Raw genomic sequence first — 18638 nt, forward strand, 5'->3', positions numbered from 1 at the left:
TTAAAAACAATTGCAGGTATGCTAGGAGAAATATGAAAGCTTATCAAATGCAAATAAAAAGTAAAGAAGTAAGAAAGAGAAATTATAAATACATTTATGAAAGGCACTAAGTAACGGGAAAGATACACCACCAAAATTTTTGTATGCTTTTTGGCGATCAAACACTGAAAAGCACAAACGCACAGTCATATAAGTGGGAAATCACCTTTATAAATGGTCGTAATAAGGAAAATAGTTAATGTTATGAGTTAAGACCACGCTAACGGCTCAAATTGAAATCCAAATGTATCCAAAGTAACAAGAAAATTTAAAATTGTCTATAAGCTTCAAGCAAGTACGAAGAAGCGTATATATGTTAGGGAGTTTGCTGCATATTTAGATGTTAAACTAACAGAAATTGTTGCAAATATATCCTCATACTCAACTCTAAATATTTGTATGTCATTCCACGGCGAAAAACCTTCAATACATCCAACAATGAGCTGCCAGTATTTGTACTAAGCGACACGGTGTTTCATCCATTTACCCTTAAATAACATTTGAAAACTTGTGATTGTTCAACTATACAATTTAATTATGGAGTATTCCAAATATTATCAGTTTCCAGCACGACTACTTCATCCCAACTTAGTTTCTTAGGTAAAACCTCCTCCGGTTCATCCGGTAAGTCTATCGTCCAAAATTCATAGCCAAAAAATTCAGAAAGATACATGTCTGCTGGAGTCATATAATGAAAGGCCATTGGATATTTTGCAAGGCAATCTTTGCACTGAAAAAAGAAAAAAAAACTCGCGTTTTAAAAACATTAAAAAATATAAAATCACATACTATAAATGAGTCAAGCTGTCTTACCGAACGTGGATTATAGAAGCTATAATTGAAATACCAAAATGGTTTATTTATCACCTCAGGCATAAGTACCATAAACGGCGCGAATAAATAAAAGCGTGCTTCGCCATGCACATCGCGCGAATCGCCAGCAATCACATCCACAGCACGAAAGCATTCACCTATAGCGACATCATCAGGATTATAGTGATTATTAATATCGCAGCCACTTTTATTAACAATGGCCAATTCGACGAAAAGTCGCACGGCTTCCCGACTTGAAACAAAGCCGCTACCACCAGACATATAAACCTTAAATTAAATGAATACGTTCAATATACGAAGAAAGTTAATAAAGCATTTTACATAAAATAAGATTGCAAGCCTATCAACTTCATCTAGATCAGCGTTAGAAAACTAAAAATTATTACAAAACAACTCCGTCAAATTTTGATATAGTCCGCAATCAGGCAGACTGAAATGCTTATTCCGTTTCTATGAAAAACCGCCGTTTATAATTGAAGCCTATGCACATTCAAACAAAACGGACGAAGAATAATAGGATACTGAATGACACAATCGAGCAAAAACAGCAATTGATGACTCCATGCCACCTTTGAAATCGATACGTCGCAACGAATGGCCAATTCACATTCAATCGACAACAATCCGAGTAGACCCAGATCTGGCACCCATCTGGCTTTTAACATCTTCTCAGAATTCTGGATAATGCTAGCACGGCAATAAAGAAGTAGTCAGTAAGACTGATGACTACTTTGGGGTTTAGATAAAATGATATAGACACCGTGTTTATAGAAGGAATTATGATAAGGTTACCGGTCAACTATTGCTCTGGCAATTTTTTTCGCACCGACAATTAAAGCATAGTTGTAGGCTTGTGTGGTATGAAGAAGTGTAAAATGTTGAAAGTAGATCAAGCTTTTTTAAATATTTGATTTCAAACCATAAATTTAATATTAACCTTAAAAGTTATAACAAAAGTCATGTAAATGTTTCCTACTTAGCTTTATCTCTAACTTACCTCGTCCTTTCGCCCGCCATATAATAATTTATATCCAAAGTAAATCGGCATTTCCGGGCTGTACGCATATAAAAAATAGCGCATATTTTCAATGAAGGCATAACTGTAAATAAGAACAGAAAGAAAAGAGAGGCCTATAAAATAGTGTAATGCTATTAGCATACTAAATTGTAGTAGCTTAATATGACAAAAGCTTAAACTAACGATCAAAGGTAAGATCACGCATTGAGAACGAATTTTTGACAAAATCTACAAAATTTATAAACTAAGAAACAACATTGGAACACTTCATAGTGACAACTTAAATATTTTACACCAGAATTTATTTTTTCTTCACGAATTGAACAGTAAACAAACGTTAATTATTTTTGTCTCACTCACTCACTTGTGACTTACGTTTGCATGTTCGTCGCAATAAAAAGAAATGTTGATTACTTACGCATCATCGTCTGCCTTGAAGAACCAATCTGTCTCATTAGCGTAATTTTCGTATATTCGCTCGAATGCTATTCTCATTTTAGGCCATAAGACGTCGTATTTATCTTCCACTTCGCTAATAACTACAGTCTCGCCTAACTCTTTGTCATATTCCGAGGTGACAAACAGAAGCCGGTTGCAATGTTTTCCCCATGTACGCTTTATATGTATTGCCCTGGTTCTGTGATTCTTCGGCGTGGTCATAACCCAACAAAGTATACGTACTTCTTTATATAACAGCTCCGATAAATCGGTATTAATTTGCGTGGTATTTTCTGACATTTCAACGTTTACTTTTTCTTCGTGTACCCAACTCAGTTGCTCCAAGCTAGTTATATTATGCCTATAACTCAATAATGCTGCTATTAATGCAATTTCTATAGTCACAAAAGCGAGACGACGGTACAGACGTAGACTTTTTTTTGGTTCTATTTGTGCTATGTTCCCTCTTTGCTCTGACATTTTGCTATGCGGTTCAAATTGCACTAAAGCCGTTGCAAAGTATTTTCGGTGCGATCATTGTCGGAGCCATTAACTAAATTGTTAGTTGGTTGGCTTGTTATTTTCAGCATGATAAAAATGTTTTATTGTTTTACATGAAAATCTGTGATAGTATATATGTACTTGCATTTTCCAAACATTTTAATCATCAACATTCATTTAAAAAAGTGCATATCTTAGTAAATTCACCGCTTTATCGCTATCTCCAAGAAAGTTCAAAGTACTGGTTGTGTTAGAAATAGAATTCGAAACAAAATGCATTGCTTAGCCACCAAGATAGTTTAAATGTTAGTGTAATATAATTGTGACGACTATAAATGGATGTGTTTCGTCCGGAATAGGAAAGCTGAATATAATACGAAAACTCGTAAAACTATTTTGTAATGAACAATAAATTGCAAGATTATAATAATGAAATCCAACTACGATAAGAATTTTTAGTTGACACTAACTATTAATCTACGCACTTCCATAAAGTTTCAGAAGCACCTCTAGTCGGCAGTATCTCATTTTAATTTTTAGCTTCTTAATTGGTTAGTTTCCAAAAGCAATACGAAAATTTCTTCGAACTAAGATGTCAGTTGGCCTTGTCAGAAATGGGTTTCATTCATACAATGCCACGGCATTCAATAAGTTATCTTCAAAGCATATACATGAAATTGTTTGTCAATTGGTCTTTTGGTAATTTTAGATAACACGGAAACACTGCGCCAAGTTTGCTGATAACGGCATGATAGAAATAATGCACCATATAGGAACAATGATCATAACGATTTTGTGTTGCTAGATTTTAAGTTTGTGTGTCACTTGAATATATACAAAAAAAAATTTACTACATACATATATCAATACATATTATAGATTTATAAATAAGAAATAGCTAAATTTACATTGTAATGACATCTCCAAGCGCCGAGTTACCCATTGAGGGAGTAGGAATAACAAAACATCAAAAAATGTATAAACGGCTTTAAAAATGCACTTAGTACAAATTAATATACAATATATATACCCTTATAATTGCTTTTTTTCAAGTTCTTCAATTTAATGTAGAATTCCTTGCTTGACAAATATTGAAGCTTTCGAGAGGAGAGAGATAAGTGCAAATCAGTCTTTCAAACTTATCTAACATATTAACCAATGGAGATAATTAATGTAGCAAAAGAAACTTAAAGATTAATTTGCAACCAAAAGATGTCGCCTAGAAAATGCAATTCAGTTAAAATTTTAAAATGTCAGATCGTCTTCGGGTATTCCAGTATCGTCGCATATTCTTGCTACTAGCGTTAGTCTCCATCGTTTATATGTACTTGGAATATAAAAGTTATGTAGTGAATTTGGAAGAGTTTACTTGGCTTACCAGAAGGAAGCCAAACATTAATGAATCAGCAGTGAAAAAAATAGTCCATGGAGCGGAAAACAGCTTAGCTGAGCAACTGGAAGATGAAGTGCGCATCCTCTGTTGGATAATGACCAACCCCGCTAATCACAAGACGAAGGCCATGGACGTGCTTCGAACCTGGGGCACGCGTTGTAATTGTTTGATATTCGTAACCTCCGAGTATACTGCAGAATTGGATGAAACATTTGTTCTGCAAAATTTCACTGATACCCACGATGTTTTATGGGTGAAAACGAGAAGAGCTTTTAAGCATGTTTATGAAAAATATGCTAATAAGATGGATTGGTTTATGAAAGCAGATGATGACACGTAAGTTTTTAGTGAACATAGACACATTGCTCTTAACTTACCATCAGTTCTACGACTTAAACTCTGCCTTCAAGAATGCTAAAGAGGGTATTTCCATAGTTCAGCCCATATTGTTATTTTAAAAGAGTAGTGATCGCCTTTATTACATAAAAAATCGTGTGGCACCAATTTGCTTATTCTCAAAGCTGAAAAGTCGAGTGAGAGTAGCCAACTGATCTCAATTATTTGAAATGGAGCTTGGTAGAGCTCATGCTTTGATCTCATGACTAATATTGTAACTAATATTGATTCCAAAGCAGAATAAACCTTTCAAGAACTTGAAGGGAGACATACCAAATTTAATATGGGAGAGAAGACGCGAGTGCTATATAATTTACAACGCGACATTTCTCTTGGTTCACCAAGCGCGTCTCTAAATTGTTTATCTATCATAGCAAAAAACCTTCAGATGGTGGGATTATTTGAACAGTTGGTATGTTATGATTTTCTCAAGCTTAAAAAGACTATAGTTCCATACAATTGCTTACATCAGTTTGTCGAACCCAAGACTACACGCATTGTATAGTTTACAAAATATATTTGTGCTTGCCTCTGTAGGCATATTATATGCCCGACCAATATAAGCTGCCTGTTGACAATTTTTCGCTCTTTTTCTTTAAGTCGCTTTTATTTTAAATTCGATAGGAATCACTTAGAATCTAAAAAGTACATTATTGACAATTAGGTTTATAACAAAAAACTCATAAAGCATTAAGTTATATACTTATTCAACATAGGTATGTGTTCGTAGAAAATTTGCGCTATTTACTCTATGCATATAGTCCGGATATGCCTATCTATTTTGGACACGACTTTAAGTATGCGTACCAAGTAAAAAATGTAAGTAAAATTACTAATGTAGATGCGTAGATGCATTTTTAGGTCTAAAACTCCTTGTTCTTTCTTAACACATGGGAATTATGTATTCAATTTATATTTTCGAAGCACTACATGTCTGGCGGTGCGGGATATGTCTTAAGCCGTGAAGCGCTGCATCGTTTTGTTAATGCAGCAATGCCAAATAGTGATTTATGTCCACCTGAGGATAAGCTTATAGCCGAAGACTGGGCAATCGGCATGTGCTTACGCTCTGTGGGTGTGCTGCCTGGAGACTCACGTGATGCATACAATAAACTGCGTTTCATGCCTCTTGAACCACATACTCTCTTAATTGGAAACTATTTTGATGACGCATTTTGGTATTTCTCATATGAAATCTATCATCCGCGAGTGGTAAGAGAATTTAGTTTAATTTTCGGGGAATGTTTTTTCCCTTACATTCTTTAAAACTCCTAATATATATGTATAATTATCTATATATATAATTTTTTTTTACAGTGTCAAAATTGTTTATCAAAACACGCGATCTCTTTTCACTATATGACAAAGGAGGGTATGTATTTAACTGATTTCTTCATGTATCAGTTCAAATTATATGAACCGGAAGAGAAGGAAGTCCTGCCAAAGAAATTACGTTTGGATGAAGTAAAGATACCAATTCCATTCAATGCATGGGATATAACTGTAAATTAGCAAATGAAGAACACTTGATTACAATATTTTTAATTTTCATAACATGTAAGTTGATCCACGAAATATATTATGAACGTATAAGGTTGGCAAATATTTATTGTGACTAAGTACACGAAAGAAAACTAAACAGCAAAGAGGGTTAAAACATTGTTATAAAGAGTTTCGCTGTTATGGTTTCACATACGTGCCACAACTTCTAGCACATCCGCATTTTTTCCAAACTCAAGTGTTTATCAATGTATCTTCAATGCTCTTGAGAAGCAATAGAGATAAAAATGATCGCATAAATAGTTAACAACTGTAGACTTTGTTACCCTAGGCACCCACCACCAAATGCAAAAAGCTCGACAAAGCATCAAGTTCATATATTATTATTGATTTTGAAAGCAAAGTTGAGCTTTTAAATGATAAGCTCTCTTAAAAGAGCTTGGCATGATGAATCGCTTCCGTTGTGCAAAGCAAGCCATCGAGAGATATAAATAATTTTACATTGGGATACGCCAGTATATCGGTCATTGAACAGCTTTTTAAGCTCTTGCAACATATTGCTACAGAGAGAATAATAGTTTTGTGCACCTGAGGGTTAATATGTATATATATATATATATGTAATCGATCAAGATGACCAGAGGAGTAGGAATCTGGTGACTATCTGTCTGTCTCATCAAGAACTTGGCAAAAATGTTTATAAGAAATTTGATATTGTAGTTTGGCGTAATCGAATCACTGCCACGCTCACAAAACACCAAAACGAATCTCATTAAACGGTTTGACAATTTTGGAAAATTAGGCGTAGCACTACCCCTAAAAAGTGGAATATATACATATATCTGCCAAACAAATAAAGCTATACTACTAAATTTACACAAGACTTAGGAATAAGGGGCCTCAAGGCTTTTAGTTGACTGATAATAGTATGTCTCTTTGATTAATAAAATTTTCGCTTTCGTTACATTATTTTATTTGCCAATCTTTATTTTCTTTCGTTTGTTGCCACATGATTACTGCTCACTTCTGTGCCTCTAAATTGCGTCAATTTCAATTGGTGACCTGCTTTTTTAGAGGTAAATGAGTGTTGATATGTAGTATATAATTCATTATATACGCTTGAACGACTAATGGTGAGTTCAAGTTGATTGGGTATATAATACGCTGATATTCAGCAACTGTACAAGCTTAATTAAAACTTAATTAATTTTCTTTTTTGAGCCGAACACACATGACAAACATAGCAATACAGAGATTTACAATAATGGATTGTATATGTGCGGTATATATTTCAAAACGCTAGATTAAAACTTTTAATACTCTGCTATAGTTCTATATATACCAAATCACTTTTTGACTAACTCAAATAGATTAAATTTTTTGCTGCGAATTCACCAAAAAAGAGAAATAATTTACTCACGTAATGAACAAAGACCCATTATCTAAACTTGGTCTTTCTGAACTTGGGCGTTTCCAACGCGTACAAATCAGTCTTTCGTACAAAATCGTGTAATGATTTCTTAAAATTCATTCGAAAAAAAGTACCACACCAAAGTCTCAATGCGGGTGAATGTAATGGTTGTCCATCAAAAATTTGTGCATTTTCTTTTGAAAAGTTATTGAATACATTGAAAAAAAACACAAATCATGACATACTAAAAATGGCCGAAGTGACACCTAGAAATCATATCATCGCTATTGGAAAACCCGATATAAAATTAAGCAAACGTAGGAATGACGAAGAAGCGACTGAATTGTGACTTTTGCAAATCATGCTTATGCACGACATTTTAGTATAGTAAATTTCGACGCAAATACAAGATCTACAAACAAAAACCCGAAGTACTTCTCACATAACTATTCAAAATGAGCGAGCAAATGGTTTGTTATGATTAAGTAGATTGCAAGTCATTTAAGTTTTACTCCTATCAGACGGATAGTATAATGATGAAATTCAACTGCTAATATATTTCTGTTTACTCTATGTACACACTTCTATTTGTGGACTAACTATTACCAAAGATTATATTTATTTATGATACAAAGTAAGCAGAACAAAAAATAAATAATTAAATAAAAACTCTTTCTCTAAACTATAGCTAATAAATAATTTGTAAGAACGCTGCTTAATTTTCTTTATAAATAGTAAATAATTGAATAAAATTTCAATGAATATATATAGTAGAGATGATATTCTCTATATGACGGGGTTTTCCAGAGCTAAAGATAACTTGAGCATGATGTAGCTAATAAAGCAGCTTGAAAGGCTAGTGATAACGCCCAATTTGAATTATGTATCGTTTAGCTGAATGATATTGCAATTTTATGTTCAAATAATGAAAAACCTAAATAAAAACTACAGTACTAGTATTAAACTGTAGAACAGTAAAGAGCCCAAAAATTTGACGTATTTCTGAAACCTATCTAACCAATGGAGTTGCTTCGTCTTAGATCTTATCCAAACAACAATTAATGTTCAGTTACAGTTATACTTTAGTGCTAAATAATAACAGCACTAAATCTCAAAAGTCTGTCCAAGAAATTATTAACCACTTTTTCGATTCTTATGCGCATTATCGTTGCTACTAAATATTACCGCCAGTCCATTAAAAACATCGCGGACTATAAATATAGCCATTGTGTCCACACTATGGCGCTGTAAGAAATTCAATTTCCACACGCAATTCTTTCTCACCCTTATGTCATAGCACTTACTCAGTCCAGTAAATTGCTGTATCATGCGGATTCATAGGTCGATCATGAAAACTGGCAGAAATCTCTCGCGCTCTTTCGGTGTACTTGGGATTGTTCAACACCTCTAGGATAGCATCGCGCAGTTCGGTGCTAGTGAAATTTCGGAAGTTTATTGCAACACCGAAACCTTTATGTACGGCCTTTTCAACATTTAAATATTGATCGTAGAAGACTGGTATGCCCACAACTGGTTTAGCATGATGTACCGCTTCTATCAGGCTGTGCATACCACCATGTGTAACGAACAGTTTTACTTTAGGATGGGCAAGTACGTCCGGTTGTGGAAACCATTTGTTTATGAAGACATTCTTTGGTTTACCCGCCAGATCTGTGTTCTCGAATTTCCACAATACGTTCACGGGCAATGAAGAAAATGCGTTCATAATCTCTTGCAATTTTTGTTTCGGCAATGATGCGCCGATTATAGGATTAGATCGCTTGAAAGGTAGGGTAAATCGTCTACGAATACCGACTAAAAATATTACGATACGAGATTGACTAGCGACTGATATTAAAAGTAAAGCTAAGCTTCTGAATGATAAGCTCTTTTAAAATTTTCACTCTAAAACATAAAATGAGGTTATATTTTTAAGTTTAATTTACATTTTAAATTTCAGTTGTGCTTTAGCTTGATCTTTCCACGGTCTCCCAAAAGCAATCGCCCCACATTTCTATATACAAACCATGAAGGTATTAATAAAACCAACATCGCGCCACCAACCAATACCAATAATGTATCCAAGCTATGGTACTGTATAAAATTCAATTCTTGGGCGGCAACACGCATATGCGGCGCGCCCCCATGACGTAACACGTACTCCGTCCAAAAGATTGCTTTGTCCAACGGCTTCATAGGCTGATCATGGTAACGCCGCGACATATGCTGGATCGTTTGCGTATATTTTGGATTTTCCATAACTTCAACGATGGCACTTCGCAACTCATCATAAGTGAAATATTTATAATCAACGAAAACGCCGATACCGGCACGTTTAATACGCTCCATATTGAGAAATTGGTCGAAGAAGACGGGCATGCCAATCAATGGCTTGGCATGATGAATCGCTTCGGTTGTGCTGAGCAAACCAGCGTGAGATATGAATAATTTCACATTGGGTTGCGCCAGTATATCGGATTGGGCAAACCATTTGTTAATATATACATTAGGCGGTTTGTTTGGTAGTTCGGTAGCTTCGAATTTCCAAAGTATATTGTAGGGTAGCGAAGCAAAAACACGCATAAGTATCTCAAGTTTCTCTTTCGACAGATTTTTACTCTTCACATTCGAACCCAGAGAGAAGTAGATGGCGCCTTGCTTTGCATCTCTGATGAAGTTTGCTATGTCGGTAGGTAATTTGCCAGCACGTTGGCTTATATGCATACCGGCCACTTCGATTGCATTAGGTACATATGGGCGTGGAAAACTGATGGAAAAATGTTGATTCAGGAGCACTAATGAGAAATTCTTGCGTACCGCATATATATCGGCAGTGGAATTGGGAAAGTATTGCTTGTAAATGGCAGCTTGGTTGGGCAAGTAAAAAATATGCATGTGTATTTGGTGCAACAAATGATGCCACAAGTTTTGTAAACGCTGCCAGAAATTCATGCGATCGCTCAACTGTGAGAGCGGTAACGGCACATACGATATGGGTGAAGTATTGCCCACTAATTCGTCGATTGTCGGATCTGTACCGTATGTAGATACGCCAATAAGTAAGGCATTGTAATGTTGAGCCAAGGCATAAATCGCATCCAATTGTATTGCTTCCACAATTATGAGATCGAAATGCTCATTAGAATGCAATAATTCTTGAACTTTTGGACTTTTCAATACCGACAAAGTGCCACTGGTAAAAAAGTCATAATACAGATTTAATTCTTGCCATTTATTGCGTTCCTCTTTAATTACATCCACGATAGTTTCTGAAAGCGATAGTTATACAGTTATGTTAGTAAATTTGGAAAATATCTATCCAAAAATGTATATGTACCTTCGTAGCCATCTAGTACTTCCGCTATTGATATGTCGCGAAAATTTTGTAGCGGTTTTTTCTGTGGAAAAGCTGAAATCACGGTAACTTCATGACCGCGCGCCGCTAAAGCTTTCAAATACGCTTGCACACAAATATACTGCGATGGTCCTGGAAAGGGAAATATCGCTAAAATGTTGGCAGCATTTGTCTGCTGTAGGGCGTTTAAGCTGATATAAGCCGAAAGTAGCAACCTGAAGAAAAATTGGGTGAGCATCTTTCACCAATGTCTGTCGGTATAAAAACTGTTAAATAATTTTATATTTTATTGCGACTATTTTATATTTATTTACGAATGCCGTTTAATGGCTTAGCAACTTTTTCCAATTTTTTTTTTTTTTTGTAACTTGTAACTGTGATTTCTAGTGCTTGTTGCAGTCATAACCTCATTATGTCCAAAAAAACTTTTCGTGTTTGTAAAATACAATAAAATGAAGATACTTTAAAGAGATCGTTTGGTTTTTGGTTCTATCTATTAGAGCAACCATCACGGAATTTATTTGCGAACCATTAACCTATATATTTACATACATTGTTCCACATTGATGTTACATTTATTTAATGATATTTAAAATAAAATTTTTTTGATTGGAATTTTTGTTCGATAAAATTAATACATATCTTTAAATTATTTTATATTAACTTACTCACGTTACGTTGCAATAAATCCGACCGCATTACGATGACTAAACGAAGTCAACCAACTGTGCATTATATATAAGAATATCTTAGCCAGGAAGTCAGATTCTGTACAAATATATGTATTTAATAATCATTAGTATTTACCTATTTATTGTAATTTTCAAATCCGAAAACTGTAGGAAGGGTAATTTCTAACACGCTATGATATGTATATCCTAATGCTGTTTATCATAAACGCTTGCTTATTGTCTCACAGACATATGTATGTATGTCATCTGCTAACCCTAAGTTGCATCCATTAGCTTTGTTCATTTAACAGCTTGATTTTCATCGATCCTTCAATATTTTTATTTCTAGTAAAATCAAGATATTTTAAATATATCATCGATGATCAACTTGGATCCAATAGTATAAGATAATAAGATATGAACATGATATAAGAAGGTTCAAAATTAAATGGATTTAAAAAAGGTTGCAGATGAGAGATTTTAAAACAGGTTGCCAACATTGTTTTATATGTTAGGAGCCATTGTGCCTGAAGTACGCTCTCCCGGGTTAAATTTTTCTGATTTCATTGTGCGTTCTATTATAATCCGTTGCATGTCTAGTATATACTCTATATATATTATATAATACTACTAATTATATTGGCTCGGTATTAAGTGGACATTGCATGTGATATTTTATAACCGCCTTTGCATGTAAGCTTTATTATTATACAATGTTGAGTATTTACAAACATTGATGAGATTGCGTGTGAGATAATTTAAAATAAGAAATAAGACCTTATTAAAAGAACCCCAACAAATTAAAACTTCAGTTAGTATGTATAATAATAGGATGTTCAAATAAAGTTTTGCAATTTTTTAGCTTTGACAAACAGTCGAAGGGGCAATGCCGCCTTATCTTTGCCATTAATTTTCTTCAAAACCTATTTTTTCATGACAAATTTGGCAAGAATAGCGTGTGTTATCATAAATAGAAAATACAACAAAACTGTAAATATAATATATGTATTGTATATATAGAAATTGTTTATACTCGGAAAGCGCAATAAACACCTTAGGCGAATTATGCTATTGCTGGTCTTAATCCCATACTAGTAGCCACCGAATTCATAAGTATTACCAAAATTACTGATATTTTACCTATTGTAACACTAACTACTGTCCTCCTAAAATTATTTACATACTACAGGATAGTGAATTCTCTACTCATGGTGCCATCGGGTGGTGAGGCTAAATATTTATCGTACCGCTCTCATATGGAGAGATTAAATTAATATATTTCATGGAAAAGAACTTCCCGACTCACAATTTCTATTGTTTATCATGTAATTCTCACGCACATATCTTTACACATGTATTCCTTTCATCAACCAAACGCACTTAAGCATAATAATCTACTATATAGTTTTAGTAGTTGCGAAAAGACTTAGCTGACATAAGTTGTATTTACATATAGCTATATTTTGGGTTCAAATATAATCATGGCTGCTGGTAATTAATGGCTAAATTCAGCGACTAACCGAAAGCTTTGTGATAAAACTGCATAAGATATTAGAGAAATGATGATGATGAATGTATAAAGGCAAACTGGAAGGAAAAATGTAAACTTCGGTTGCAAACATCGAGTCAAACTTAGTATACCTTCTCCAAGGTATAAGTTAGTGGGCCATTTTACCTAGCAAAATATAGAACCAAAGCCACCACGAAAAGCACTCTGACCATCGACTTGCATCCCTGCGAAGCCAGCCAAAGGAGGCATTACAAAAAAATTTTGCGTTGCTCAAATTTTACTGTGAGTTAATTCTTCTTCTTTAATGGTGTTGCTCAATATTTTCTTATCTTCGACTTAGGTTCTTACAAATTTGCACTATGATTCTCAAAAGTTTGAACCGATATATGAAGAAACTCAAAAACTTTATATAATATTTGTGATATATTTTGTTGATTTGATTTGAGATGAATTTTCCATAAATTTCTGTTGCAATCGGATCTAAGGTACCGCTTTTGTGCATTTGTTACAATTTACTTTGTCGTAATTTTCTTTATCGATATTTTGTTTTATTTGCCCAGTTGTACTTGGCCACATAATAACAGCACACTCTTTTTCCTCGAAATTACGCCACATTTTATTGAGGCATTTTAAGAGGCAAGTAGATATGCAGCGTAAAATTCATTAGCACGCTTGAACGACTAACGGTTATTATTCAGTTCAAGTCAATTGGGCATAGAAAATGCTGATATTCAGCAACTACACAAAATTAATTAAAACTTAAAAACTTAAGTATTTTTCTTTTTTCGGCCTTACACACATAGCAATACATACATAGATATATTCTATATATTAGTACGATATATTATATATTTATTTGAAAATGATGGATTCTAAGTTTTTGATTTAATGTGTTGAAATAAATCTCTATTTCTATTTGATTCATCCAAAAACACAACTCCTGGATCCAAAAACAATTCCTACCAAGTACTTATACATTGGATTAATCCGCACTGCGAAACTGTAAATGTTCTCTATACTTTAACGCACAAAATTAAAGCTCAAGATGCTATCAAAGAAGCAATTGGCTGTTGAAAATCCTGAAGGTTTATTTTAATAAGATTTAGTGTTTTTAAAAGTAAAGATAATACAATTTATTAGGAAGTGGTAAAAATTTACAGTTATGTGACTGACCTTCAAGACACATACATATTATGATTACGTAAAGATGCAAATTTTCCTTAAGCTTTTCAAGATTACAAACATTCGAAGAACTCTAGTTCTAAGTTATGTGAGTATTGGGTTAGCTTGTACTGGCTTTTACTCTCTGGCTACAGTAATCCCATTTCCATCCCTACTCTTCATAATGAATTAATTCTGCTTTACTTTTCTCTCTTGATCAATCAATTTCTCAGTTATCAAATTTAATAATCGGCAGCTTGCCCACACCATAATTACCAATGCCAGTAACGGTAGGCCGAACAGCACAGCAATCGCATCTAAGTTATGATATTCAATGAAATTCAAATCTTGTGCAGCCACGCGCATATGCGGCGCGCCCTTATGACGCAGCACATATTCCGTCCAATAGATTGCCTTCTCTAACGGCTTCAACGGCTGATCGTGATAGCGGTGAGAGAGATCGCGAGCGCGCTGGGCGTACTTGGGATTATTCAGAACCTCCAGTATGGTATCATTTAATTCACCGGCATTTAAATTCTTCAAGTTCACACCTAAGCCGAACCCTTTCGCTTGCGCACGCGCCACGTTTAGATGTTGGTCGTAGAATATCGGTATACCCACTAACGGTTTTGCGTAATGAATTGCCTCGATCGTGCTCAATAGCCCACCATGTGTAATGAAGAGTTTTACATTGGGATGTGCCAATATATCGGCTTGTGGAAACCATTTATCAATGTAGACGTTTTGTGGTTTTCCCAGTAATTCCGGTAGTTCGAACTTCCAAAATATATTATAGGGTAATGAGGCAAAAACATTCAAAATAATAGCAAGTTTTTCTTTAGACAAATTTTTGCTAAAAAAATTGGAACCCAAAGAAAAAAAGATAGCACCATTTGGGTTAGCGTTAATAAAAGCTTCCATATCGGCAGATAAAGCTTTCGGTTTGTGGTCTATATGCCAGCCACCCACTTCGATGGCGTTGGTCACGTATGGACGTGGTATGCTCATCGAGAAGTGTTGATTCAGCAGCAGCAGCGAGAAGTTCTTTCTTATTGCCATAAAATCAGCTGTGGGTTTGCTCACATAAGTTTTATATATTTCATATTGTAAAGGTATCATAATAAAATGGTTATGCACCCACTCGACAATATTTTTATATAAACTCTCCAGACGTTGGTAAAAGCTCATATGATCACTGTTGGTGCTTAAAACTGACGGCACATAAGAGAGTGGTGAGGTATTGCCCACCAGTTCGTCGATGCGCATATCAGTACCAAAGCTCGATACACCGATGAGCGATGCATTAAAATGATATGACAGTGCGTACAGCGCCTCCTGTTGCAGCACTTCTACAATGAGTAAATCAAATGTGACGCCATTTGCCAGCCATTTCTGCACTTCCGGGTGTTCTAACACCCTGCGCGTGGGTACGGTTAAGAATTCTATGCCCCAGTTTAGCTCTTCCCATTTGCTGATTGTGGTCATAAAGTCATCCAATTTGAAGTCTTTAAAATAAATAAAATAATAAGTATTTTAATATATGCACATAATTAATAATGAAAGGAATAAATAAGCAAGAACTAAGTTCGGGTGCCACCGAACTTTTTATACTCTTGCGTCTTGCAAGAATCAAAGTAAAATTATTTAAGTAGATTGTAAAACCAATCATATAGAGTAAAGTCAACCGGATTTTCGAAAATCCTGATATTAGTTATATATGGGCTAAGTCCAATTCATATATATTAGGTACAAAGATACACTGGGATAACAAAGTCACGCCGAAGTTCGAAAATATGTATATTAAGTATAATATTTGGGGGCTAAGGGAAGTATTGGATTATCTACGTTATATATTTCACACATTGACCGGCATTTTCGATCAAAAGTCAACTACCGGGATCGAAATTCTCGGTATGTAGTCGCTTGAACAGTTTTAATTGGACTTAGACAATTTTTGGTCATAAGGTGGCACACAGTAAAAACATTTTTCGTGCAAAGTTTAATCGCGTTATATTAAACGCTTCTTGATTTGTGTACTGGAAGCTGAAGGAATCAAGTAGTATCTGAAATTGTGTTACATGGGAAATAGGCGTTGTTGTTGTCCGATTTCGTCCATTTTTTCAATAGGATATAAGAATATAAAAAGGTCGAAATCGACTTGGACGAGTACCTTCATATGGGATTTCACAAAAAGTGGGCGGTGCCACGGCCATCGTCCAATTTTCACACCGGCCCTCATAAAGCTCTCTCAACCATAAAGTTCTACCTTATGTATCTGTCGCGTTTACTTATTAACGCTTTTAGTATTTTTTAACATTACCGTTATATGGGAAGTGAGTAGGGTTATCCTCCGAGTTCATCCATTTTCACACAAGCCGGTAGAAGTTCTTATAAGACGTGGCTGGGCTCCGCGAATTTGGTTATTGTAGCTTAAGTGGCTTAGTAGATATGTACTTGTATATTAAACTTATTAGAGGGCGGGGCCACATCCAGTTTCTCAAAATCTTGTGTAAAATCTCGGGTAAAAATATACTCACCCTCAAAAAATCTTTCTTTGTTTATAATTGTAACATCACGGAAATTCGGCACCGGTTTTTTCTGTGGAAATTCTGAGATCACAGTCATTTCATGACCCCTTGCAGCCAATGCTTTTAGATAATTTTCCACGCAAATATATTGTGAACGCCCCTGAAAGGGGAATATTGCTAAAATCTTTACAGCATATAATCTTTCAAAGTAGCACAATTGTACACACAATAAAAATAATATGTTTAATGGTGAAAAACTTTTCATTTTCGTGGCGCTTCTAAAAATTTATCGTGAATTATATAACTGAAGAATGGAATATCGCCATCAAATGCAAAACGACTAAAACTAAATTGTGATTTTTGCAAATCATGTTTAGGAACGACATTTTCATTCTAACCAACGCTCAAACTCGCTCTCACAACTAGTTTCTGCTCAAATCCTATGTGAATCAATTGTATTTCATAATAATAATGACATTAGAGCGACTTTTCGATTCAGTCGCTCTGAGTTTAGTAAATTTCCATGCAAATACACGATCTACGAATACAAATGTAAACCCCTTGTACCTCACACACAACAAATAAATGGTTTTGTTGACGAGTAAAATTTTATTAAGTAAAAATTATAGTAATTTATATTTAGCTCTTTTCAGGCAGATTGTATCAGATGTTGATATAGACTAAGTATTATCAAAATTAAATTTATTGATGCTGTAGAGTAAGCAAAAACAAATAAATAAAACCAAATTCTCAATCGCTAATTAACGACGAACAACATAACACCATATGGCACGTCTAACTAAGAGCACATGAATTTAAACCATTACAAGTATAAATAAAAGTGAAAAAATTAACTGATTATAATCAAACACTTGAGTTATCAAGTTTAAAAGTGTTTGATCACGAATATAAATATCTAGCAAACAATTGAATGAAACTGGAATAATTTTAAATAAGGTAAATGGCATGACGATGCGGTTTTCGAAGGCTGGAGATAACATGAGGTAATAATAACGGTTTCATTATCAAATTAATTTCAGTGTCACATAATGGGTATCGTTATACCTTTATTTATTGTTATCGTACTAAAACCAACGTCCACATAAAATATAGCGAACATCTGAATTATATTCCTGATGTACCGAGCGCAATAAAAACTTAATGGCATATTTCAAGTCTAAACTTTTTAGCGTTAAGTACTAGTAACATTGTTAGTTTGCAAAGAAAAAGCGTGACCCCTAAAACTAATTTCCATATTTTCGAGATTTGGTTGGTGTAATGCCTGGATGAATTCAACCAAATAATCGCGATGATTGAGATTTGTTTGATAGATAGATTAAAAACCCTAAATAAATACAGTATAAAACTGAAGAGCTTTGAATACTCACAGTCTTACTTATTCCCAAAACTTATCTGAGCAATAAAGTTACTTTATACTGCGTATCACCCAAACAATTAGTTCTACACATATCTAATCTGTTTCAACCATCGATAAATTCAAAAAGATTATATAGAAATACCTTTTGCTGTCTACAAATAAATTGTGAAGCATATTTATTACAAAAAAATGTTTTTGATACTTTTGTCTAAATACTTGCACGAATTTATTATTTGTTATATCTATTGTATGTTACATATAAGAGCGTTATCAGCAAATGAAATTTTCCGTACGCATTATTTATACTATCGGTATACCTTCGAAGAGAGCAAACTACTCTTCAGTCATCATCATAGTTACGCTTCCTCCTAAAAATAGCCTTTGAAATAACAGCACTTAACATACTATATACAAATGTATATAAATAATTATGTTCAACAACTTATTAATCACGTTTTCGCTTCTTATGCGCGTTATCGTTGCTACTAAATATTGCCGCCAGCAC

General features: G+C 34.3%; 4 protein-coding genes across 7 annotated transcripts in view; 1 reads left to right on the forward strand and 3 right to left on the reverse strand.

Moving 5' to 3' along the window:
- Window positions 1-547: 547 nt before the first annotated feature.
- LOC108966663 (glycoprotein-N-acetylgalactosamine 3-beta-galactosyltransferase 1-like) lies at window positions 548-2814 on the reverse strand. Its single transcript, XM_018929679.1, has 4 exons — window positions 2310-2814; window positions 1871-1973; window positions 853-1140; window positions 548-769 (listed from the first exon to the last, which is right to left on the reverse strand). The coding sequence occupies exons 1-4, from the start codon at window positions 2807-2809 to the stop codon at window positions 575-577; spliced, it is 1086 nt and encodes a 361-aa protein (XP_018785224.1). The 5' UTR covers window positions 2810-2814; the 3' UTR covers window positions 548-574.
- Window positions 2815-4278: 1464 nt separating this feature from the next.
- On the forward strand, window positions 4279-6131 carry LOC108966648 (glycoprotein-N-acetylgalactosamine 3-beta-galactosyltransferase 1-like). Its single transcript, XM_018929662.1, has 4 exons — window positions 4279-4559; window positions 5336-5438; window positions 5544-5831; window positions 5937-6131. Exons 1-4 carry the CDS (start codon window positions 4318-4320, stop codon window positions 6129-6131), a joined length of 828 nt encoding a protein of 275 aa, XP_018785207.1. The 5' UTR covers window positions 4279-4317.
- A 3303-nt stretch (window positions 6132-9434) lies between these two features.
- LOC108966680 (UDP-glucuronosyltransferase 2B20-like) lies at window positions 9435-17072 on the reverse strand. 4 transcript variants are annotated; one of them, XR_001993200.1, is made up of 4 exons: window positions 16765-17072; window positions 14504-15732; window positions 11554-11653; window positions 11016-11100 (listed from the first exon to the last, which is right to left on the reverse strand). XR_001993200.1 is itself a non-coding variant. In XM_018929704.1 (3 exons), the coding sequence occupies exons 2-3, from the start codon at window positions 11121-11123 to the stop codon at window positions 9487-9489; spliced, it is 1569 nt and encodes a 522-aa protein (XP_018785249.1). In that variant the 5' UTR covers window positions 11124-11136; window positions 11554-11583; the 3' UTR covers window positions 9435-9486. The 4 variants fall into 4 exon arrangements, 3 of the variants coding, with proteins under 3 accessions (XP_018785249.1, XP_018785250.1, XP_018785248.1); XM_018929704.1 differs by lacking the exons at window positions 14504-15732; window positions 16765-17072 and adding an exon at window positions 9435-10799 and having other exon boundaries at window positions 10868-11136; window positions 11554-11583; XM_018929705.1 differs by lacking the exons at window positions 14504-15732; window positions 16765-17072 and adding an exon at window positions 9435-10799 and having other exon boundaries at window positions 10868-11136; window positions 11558-11579.
- Window positions 17073-18495: 1423 nt separating this feature from the next.
- Window positions 18496-18638, reverse strand: part of LOC108966681 (UDP-glucuronosyltransferase-like) — a gene marked incomplete in the record, with an annotated part of 13885 nt that continues 13742 nt past the window's right edge. The window contains 1 exon segment of the mRNA XM_018929707.1: window positions 18496-18638. Within this exon segment, the coding sequence (XP_018785252.1) occupies window positions 18579-18638 (60 nt within the window).

Source organism: Bactrocera latifrons, unplaced genomic scaffold, assembly GCF_001853355.1.
Source record: "Bactrocera latifrons isolate USDA-ARS-PBARC rearing strain unplaced genomic scaffold, ASM185335v1 scaffold_169, whole genome shotgun sequence".
Taxonomy (NCBI): Eukaryota; Metazoa; Arthropoda; class Insecta; order Diptera; family Tephritidae; genus Bactrocera; species Bactrocera latifrons.